At 27.8% G+C, this 9,966-nt stretch overlaps 1 protein-coding gene across 1 annotated transcript; it reads right to left on the bottom strand.

Moving 5' to 3' along the window:
- Positions 1-294: 294 nt before the first annotated feature.
- LOC111414622 (isoaspartyl peptidase/L-asparaginase-like) lies at positions 295-1,401 on the bottom strand. Its single transcript, XM_023046015.2, has one exon. The coding sequence runs from the start codon at positions 1,399-1,401 to the stop codon at positions 295-297; it is 1,107 nt and encodes a 368-aa protein (XP_022901783.1).
- Between the last annotated feature and the right edge of the window lie 8,565 nt (positions 1,402-9,966).

Genomic DNA, 9,966 nt, shown 5'->3' with positions numbered 1-9,966 from the left:
ATCGCTAAGTATTTTTGATCCAATTGCTTAAAGTAATAAGATATCTAATTTTAACGACTTCAACAAGTTATTAATTTTTTTTTTGTTTCAGGTGATCAGTAAGTGTTAATTGTGGTGAATGTGTTAAACTAAGAAAGACTCAAAATGGGTTCGTGGATCTTGATGATCATCGTTGGATTAGTTCCAAACTTATCGGAAGCAATGTGGGAATTGGAAAACGAAAAAATAGACGAAGGTAAGTGTTTTAAATTTTTCTATTAGAATTAAATCAAAAATTTTAAGACATCCACATAATTAACCTGAGTACTGAAAAAATCCTTCCGTATTACCGAATTTATATTCACCATCTCGTTTAAACGCCCAATCAAAACTCCCCTGCGTCGAAGTAACAGCAACATCACCCCCATTAGTAACGGCCATAGCCGCTCCTTTCAGATACATTCTTAGTTGGAGTTTGAGCAAAGTTTTTTGGGCGGCTTCTAAAGCTGATAAACCTTTACTGATAAAGTATACAATTTCGTGTGCACAATTAGCTTTCATAATCGCCTGACTATCGGTGGTAGTAGCTGCAGCAATCCTATTATCAGCGTAATAACCGGTTCCTACGTTCGCACAACACCCGACCCTTCCAGGTAATTTCCTTCTCATTCCCCCACTGGACATAGCAGTGGATAAATTTCCATTCGGATCTAGAACAATAACCGCTGAAAATCCAGGATATGATTCAGAATTTTTTCGATAAGCTTCTTTTTCCTCTTCGATTATTAAAGATTGTGGGGGAACTCTCGGAAATCCTAAAGTTGTTGCGAATTGATTAGCTCCATGTCCTGCGATGACGATGTGGGGGGTTCTTTGTAGAACCATTTTTGCTAAGGTAACTGGGTGCTCGATGTTGTTTAATCCACTAACGGCGCCTGATCTTAAAGTTTCTCCGTCCATAATCGAAGCTTCCATTTCCACACTCCCTATTGAGTTTAAAACTGAACCTTTTCCACAATTAAAAACTGGATCATCTTCCATTTTCCTACAAACAATCTCTACCGCCTCCAATCCTTTTCCTGTTTGCTCCAAAACTTTATACCCAGCATCAATTGCAGCTCTAATATGTTTCTCGTACGCATTATTTTGGAACCCACAATGAACAGCAATCAAATATTTCGGTCTTTTGGTTGGAGGGGCTGGTTTTGGTTTTAATGGGGGAGGTTGTGGTAATTGGGGTGGTTCTGGTTTTAAAGATTGGTCCGGTTTTTTGGGTTCTTCCGGTTTTTCCGGGATTTCGGGCGGTTTTTGTTGCCCACCTTTATCTTCTGCGAATAACTTTGAGGTTGAATGAAATCGGCACCGTTTTAACAACTTTTTCGAATAACTACTAAGAATTTGAAACGAATACTTCTGCGACATGATTATTTTTTCACGACATTTTAAAACGAAAATTTATTATAACGTTTCGCGTCAATGTGGCTTTTTAAACGTCAAGAAAACAAAACTTTTTATATACATAACATAAAGCTTTATATTTTCTTTTAAGATTTAAGCCTTAATTTGGTGCAAGAATTATTTTGTAGCTTTCATAAATAAGACCTCTCCAACTTTTTGAATTTTATCATATTTTTTGTGTTTTATCTAAAATATTCTACATTTTGCGTCTATGTGGTTTTTTCAACGTCACGAATTTGCCATAGAAACAAAACAAAATCCCTAAAATAATCTTCCTTAATCACATTTACACTATCACTAATCATTTTGAATCCAATTGCTGAAAATGCTAACATATTCAATTTTGACGTATTCAACAACAAGCTAGATCATAACTTAAAAAGGAGAAATGATGGAAAATAATTTTGTTGTTAAAAAATATTCCAAATTATCCCTAAAACAATTTTCCCTAATTAGATTTACACTATCACTATGCATTTTCGATCCAATTGCTGAAAATACTGACATATTCAATTTTAACGTTTTCAGTAACAAGCTAGGTTATAACTTAAAAAGGAAAACTGCTGGAAAATAATATTGTTATTAAAACACATTCCAAATTATCCCTAAAACAATTTTCCTCAATCACATTTACACTATCACTAGTCATTTTGAATCCAATTGCTGAAAATACTAACATATTCAATTTTAACGTGTTCAACAACAAGCTAGGTTATAATTTAAAAAGGAAAAATGCTGGAAAATAATACTGTTATTAAAAAACATTCCAAATTATCTTTAAAACAATTTTCCTCAATCACATTTACACTATCACTAATCATTTTGAATCCAATTGCTGAAAATACTAACATATTCAATTTTAACGTCTTCAACAACAAGCTAGGTTATAACTTAAAAAGGAAAAATGCTGGAAAATAATATTGTTATTAAAAAACATTCCAAATTATCTCTAAAACAATTTTCCTCAATCACATTTACACTATCACTAATCATTTTGAATCCATTTGCTAAATACACTGACATATTCAGTTTTAACGTCTTCAACAAGTTAGGTTATAACTGTAAAAGGAAAAATGCTAGAAAATAATTTTGTTATTAAAAAATATTCCAAATTATCCCTAAAATAATTTTCCTCAATCACATTTACACTATCACTAATCATTTTGGAACCAATTGCTGAAAATGCTAATATATTCAATTTTAACATCTTCAACAACAAGCTAGGTCATAACTTAAAAAGGAGAAGTGATGGAAAATAATTTTGTTGTTAAAGAATATTGCAAATCATTACCAAACTAATTTTGTGTAATCACATTTACACCATATCTAAGTATTTTCGATCCGATTGCTGAAAATGCTAAAATATTCAATTTTAATGTCTTTATCAACAAGCTATCTAAAATATTCTACATTTCGCGTCTATGTGGTTTTTTAAACGTCACGAATTTGCCATAGAAACAAAACAAAATCCCTAAAATAATTGTCCTTAATCACATTTACACTATCACTAATCATTTTGGAACCAATTGCTGAAAATGCTAACATATTCAATTTTGACGTCTTCAACAACAAGCTAGATCATAACTTAAAAAGGAGAAATGATGGAAAATAATTTTGTTGTTAAAAAATATTCCAAATTATCCCTAAAACAATTTTCCCTAATTAGATTTACACTATCACTATGTATTTTCGATCCAATTGCTGAAAATACTGACATATTCAATTTTAACGTTTTCAGTAACAAGCTAGGTTATAACTTAAAAAGGAAAACTGCTGGAAAATAATATTGTTATTAAAACACATTCCAAATTATCCCTAAAACAATTTTCCTCAATCACATTTACACTATCACTAGTCATTTTGAATCCAATTGCTGAAAATACTAACATATTCAATTTTAACGTCTTCAACAACAAGCTAGGTTATAACTTAAAAAGGAAAAATGCTGGAAAATAATATTGTTATTAAAAAACATTCCAAATTATCTCTAAAACAATTTTCCTCAATCACATTTACACTATCACTAATCATTTTGAATCCAATTGCTGAAAATACTAACATATTCAATTTTAACGTCTTCAACAACAAGCTAGGTTATAACCTAAAAAGGAAAAATGCTGGAAATTAATATTGTTATTAAAAAACATTCCAAATTATCTCTAAAACAATTTTCCTCAATCACATTTACACTATCACTAATCATTTTGAATCCAATTGCTAAATACACTGACATATTCAGTTTTAACGTCTTCAACAAGTTAGGTTATAACTGTAAAAGGAAAAATGCTAGAAAATAATTTTGTTATTAAAAAACATTCCAAATTATCCCTAAAATAATTTTCCTCAATCACATTTACACTATCACTAATCATTTTGGAACCAATTGCTGAAAATGCTAATATATTCAATTTTAACATCTTCAACAACAAGCTAGGTCATAACTTAAAAAGGAGAAGTGATGGAAAATAATTTTGTTGTTAAAGAATATTGCAAATCATTACCAAACTAATTTTGTGTAATCACATTTACACCATATCTAAGTATTTTCGATCCGATTGCTGAAAATGCTAAAATATTCAATTTTAATGTCTTCAGCAACAAGCTAGATCATAACATTAAAAGGAAAAATGCTGGAATATAATTTTAATACTTCTGCGACATGATTATTTTTTCACGATATTTTAAAACGAAAATTTATTATAACGTTTCGCGTCAATGTGGCTTTTTAAACGTCACGAAAACAAAACTTTTTATATACATAACATAAAGCTTTATATTTTCTTTTAAGATTTAAGCTTTAATTTGGTACAAGAATTATTTTGTAGCTTTCATAAATAAGACCTCTACAACTTTTTGAATTTTATCATATTTTTTGTGTTTTATCTAAAATATTCTACAACATTTCGCGTCTATGTGGTTTTTTAAACGTCACGAATTTGCCATAGAAACAAAACAAAATCCCTAAAATGATTTTCCTTAATCACATTTACACTATCACTAATCATTTTGAATCCAATTGCTGAAAATGCTAACATTTTCAATTTTGACGTCTTCAACAACAAGCTAGATCATAACTTAAAAAGGAGAAATGATGGAAAATAATTTTGTTGTTAAAAAATATTCCAAATTATCCCTAAAACAATTTTCCCTAATTAGATTTACACTATCACTATGTATTTTCGATCCAATTGCTGAAAATACTGACATATTCAATTTTAACGTTTTCAGTAACAAGCTAGGTTATAACTTAAAAAGGAAAACTGCTGGAAAATAATATTGTTATTAAAACACATTCAAAATTATCCCTAAAACAATTTTCCTCAATCACATTTACACTATCACTAGTCATTTTGAATCCAATTGCTGAAAATACTAACATATTCAATTTTAACGTCTTCAACAACAAGCTAGGTTATACCTTAAAAAGGAAAAATGCTGGAAAATAATATTGTTATTAAAAAACATTCCAAATTATCTCTAAAACAATTTTCCTCAATCACATTTACACTATCACTAGTCATTTTGAATCCAATTGCTGAAAATACTAACATATTCAATTTTAACGTCTTCAACAACAAGCTAGGTTATAACTTAAAAAGGAGAAATGATGGAAAATAATTTTGTTGTTAAAAAATATTCCAAATTATCCCTAAAACAATTTTCCCTAATTAGATTTACACTATCACTATGTATTTTCGATCCAATTGCTGAAAATACTGACATATTCAATTTTAACGTTTTCAGTAACAAGCTAGGTTATAACTTAAAAAGGAAAACTGCTGGAAAATAATATTGTTATTAAAACACATTCCAAATTATCCCTAAAACAATTTTCCTCAATCACATTTACACTATCACTAGTCATTTTGAATCCAATTGCTGAAAATACTAACATATTCAATTTTAACGTCTTCAACAGCAAGCTAGGTTATAACTTAAAAAGGAAAAATGCTGGAAATTAATATTGTTATTAAAAAACATTCCAAATTATCTCTAAAACAATTTTCCTCAATCACATTTACACTATCACTAATCATTTTGAATCCAATTGCTAAATACACTGACATATTCAGTTTTAACGTCTTCAACAAGTTAGGTTATAACTGTAAAAGGAAAAATGCTAGAAAATAATTTTGTTATTAAAAAACATTCCAAATTATCCCTAAAATAATTTTCCTCAATCATATTTACACTATCACTAATCATTTTGGAACCAATTGCTGAAAATGCTAATATATTCAATTTTAACATCTTCAACAACAAGCTAGGTCATAACTTAAAAAGGAGAAGTGATGGAAAATAATTTTGTTGTTAAAGAATATTGCAAATCATTACCAAACTAATTTTGTGTAATCACATTTACACCATATCTAAGTATTTTCGATCCGATTGCTGAAAATGGTAAAATATTCAATTTTAATGTCTTTATCAACAAGCTATCTAAAATATTCTACATTTCGCGTCTATGTGGTTTTTTAAACGTCACGAATTTGCCATAGAAACAAAACAAAATCCCTAAAATGATTTTCCTTAATCACATTTACACTATCACTAATCATTTTGAATCCAATTGCTGAAAATGCTAACATATTCAATTTTGACGTTTTCAACAACAAGCTAGATCATAACTTAAAAAGGAGAAATGATGGAAAATAATTTTGTTGTTAAAAAATATTCCAAATTATCCCTAAAACAATTTTCCCTAATTAGATTTACACTATCACTATGTATTTTCGATCCAATTGCTGAAAATACTGACATATTCAATTTTAACGTTTTCAGTAACAAGCTAGGTTATAACTTAAAAAGGAAAACTGCTGGAAAATAATATTGTTATTAAAACACATTCAAAATTATCCCTAAAACAATTTTCCTCAATCACATTTACACTATCACTAGTCATTTTGAATCCAATTGCTGAAAATACTAACATATTCAATTTTAACGTGTTCAACAACAAGCTAGGTTATAATTTAAAAAGGAAAAATGCTGGAAAATAATATTGTTATTAAAAAACATTCCAAATTATCTCTAAAACAATTTTCCTCAATCACATTTACACTATCACTAATCATTTTGAATCCAATTGCTGAAAATACTAACATATTCAATTTTAACGTCTTCAACAAGTTAGGTTATAATTTAAAAAGGAAAAATGCTGGAAAATAATATTGTTATTAAAAAACATTCAAAATTATCCCTAAAACAATTTTCCTCAATCACATTTACACTATCACTAGTCATTTTGAATCCAATTGCTGAAAATACTAACATATTCAATTTTAACGTGTTCAACAACAAGCTAGGTTATAATTTAAAAAGGAAAAATGCTGGAAAATAATATTGTTATTAAAAAACATTCCAAATTATCTCTAAAACAATTTTCCTCAATCACATTTACACTATCACTAATCATTTTGAATCCATTTGCTAAATACACTGACATATTCAGTTTTAACGTCTTCAACAAGTTAGGTTATAACTGTAAAAGGAAAAATGCTAGAAAATAATTTTGTTATTAAAAAATATTCCAAATTATCCCTAAAATAATTTTCCTCAATCACATTTACACTATCACTAATTATTTTGGAACCAATTGCTGAAAATGCTAATATATTCAATTTTAACATCTTCAACAACAAGCTAGGTCATAACTTAAAAAGGAGAAGTGATGGAAAATAATTTTGTTGTTAAAGAATATTGCAAATCATTACCAAACTAATTTTGTGTAATCACATTTACACCATATCTAAGTATTTTCGATCCGATTGCTGAAAATGCTAAAATATTCAATTTTAATGTCTTTATCAACAAGCTATCTAAAATATTCTACATTTCGCGTCTATGTGGTTTTTTAAACGTCACGAATTTGCCATAGAAACAAAACAAAATCCCTAAAATAATTTTCCTTAATCACATTTACACTATCACTAATCATTTTGAATCCAATTGCTGAAAATGCTAACATTTTCAATTTTGACGTCTTCAACAACAAGCTAGATCATAACTTAAAAAGGAGAAATGATGGAAAATAATTTTGTTGTTAAAAAATATTCTAAATTATCCCTAAATCAATTTTCCCTAATTAGATTTACACTATCACTATGTATTTTCGATCCAATTGCTGAAAATACTGACATATTCAATTTTAACGTTTTCAGTAACAAGCTAGGTTATAACTTAAAAAGGAAAACTGCTGGAAAATAATATTGTTATTAAAACACATTCCAAATTATCCCTAAAACAATTTTCCTCAATCACATTTACACTATCACTAGTCATTTTGAATCCAATTGCTGAAAATACTAACATATTCAATTTTAACGTCTTCAACAACAAGCTAGGTTATAACTAAAAAAGGAAAAATGCTGGAAAATAATATTGTTATTAAAAAACATTCCAAATTATCTCTAAAACAATTTTCCTCAATCACATTTACACTATCGCTAATCATTTTGAATCCATTTGCTAAATACACTGACATATTCAGTTTTAACGTCTTCAACAAGTTAGGTTATAACTGTAAAAGGAAAAATGCTAGAAAATAATTTTGTTATCAAAAAACATTCCAAATTATCCCTAAAATAATTTTCCTCCATCACATTTACACTATCACTAATCATTTTGGAACCAATTGCTGAAAATGCTAATATATTCAATTTTAACATCTTCAACAACAAGCTAGGTCATAACTTAAAAAGGAGAAGTGATGGAAAATAATTTTGTTGTTAAAGAATATTGCAAATCATTACCAAACTAATTTTGTGTAATCACATTTACACCATATCTAAGTATTTTCGATCCGATTGCTGAAAATGCTAAAATATTCAATTTTAATATCTTCAACAACAAACTAGATCATAACATTAAAAGGAAAAATGCTGGAATATAATTTTAATACTTCTGTGACATGATTATTTTTTCACGACATTTTAAAACGAAAATTTATTATAACGTTTCGCGTCAATGTGGCTTTTTAAACGTCAAGAAAACAAAACTTTTTATATACATAACATAAAGCTTTATATTTTCTTTTAAGATTTAAGCTTTAATTTAGTGCAAGAATTATTTTGTAGCTTTCATAAATAAGACTTCTACAACTTTTTGAATTGTATCATATTTTTTGTGTTTTATCTAAAATATTCTACATTTCGCGTCTATGTGGTTTTTTAAACGTCACGAATTTGCCATAGAAACAAAACAAAATCCCTAAAATAATTTTCCTTAATCACATTTACACTATCACTAATCATTTTGAATCCAATTGCTGAAAATGCTAACATTTTCAATTTTGACGTCTTCAACAACAAGCTAGATCATAACTTAAAAAGGAGAAATGATGGAAAATAATTTTGTTGTTAAAAAATATTCCAAATTATCCCTAAAACAATTTTCCCTAATTAGATTTACACTATCACTATGTATTTTCGATCCAATTGCTGAAAATACTGACATATTCAATTTTAACGTTTTCAGTAACAAGCTAGGTTATAACTTAAAAAGGAAAACTGCTGGAAAATAATATTGTTATTAAAACACATTCAAAATTATCCCTAAAACAATTTTCCTCAATCACATTTACACTATCACTAGTCATTTTGAATCCAATTGCTGAAAATACTAACATATTCAATTTTAACGTCTTCAACAACAAGCTAGGTTATACCTTAAAAAGGAAAAATGCTGGAAAATAATATTGTTATTAAAAAACATTCCAAATTATCTCTAAAACAATTTTCCTCAATCACATTTACACTATCACTAGTCATTTTGAATCCAATTGCTGAAAATACTAACATATTCAATTTTAACGTCTTCAACAACAAGCTAGGTTATAACTTAAAAAGGAAAAATGCTGGAAATTAATATTGTTATTAAAAAACATTCCAAATTATCTCTAAAACAATTTTCCTCAATCACATTTACACTATCACTAATCATTTTGAATCCAATTGCTAAATACACTGACATATTCAGTTTTAACGTCTTCAACAAGTTAGGTTATAACTGTAAAAGGAAAAATGCTAGAAAATAATTTTGTTATTAAAAAATATTCCAAATTATCCCTAAAATAATTTTCCTCAATCACATTTACACTATCACTAATTATTTTGGAACCAATTGCTGAAAATGCTAATATATTCAATTTTAACATCTTCAACAACAAGCTAGGTCATAACTTAAAAAGGAGAAGTGATGGAAAATAATTTTGTTGTTAAAGAATATTGCAAATCATTACCAAACTAATTTTGTGTAATCACATTTACACCATATCTAAGTATTTTCGATCCGATTGCTGAAAATGCTAAAATATTCAATTTTAATGTCTTCAGCAACAAGCTAGATCATAACATTAAAAGGAAAAATGCTGGAATATAATTTTAATACTTCTGCGACATGATTATTTTTTCACGACATTTTAAAACGAAAATTTATTATAACGTTTCGCGTCAATGTGGCTTTTTAAACGTCAAGAAAACAAAACTTTTTATATACATAACATAAAGATTTATATTTTCTTTTAAGATT

This window comes from Onthophagus taurus, chromosome 3, assembly GCF_036711975.1.
Source record: "Onthophagus taurus isolate NC chromosome 3, IU_Otau_3.0, whole genome shotgun sequence".
Taxonomy (NCBI): Eukaryota; Metazoa; Arthropoda; class Insecta; order Coleoptera; family Scarabaeidae; genus Onthophagus; species Onthophagus taurus.
Note: the sequence above shows the minus strand (reverse complement) of the source record. Positions and strands in the feature narration are given on the sequence as shown.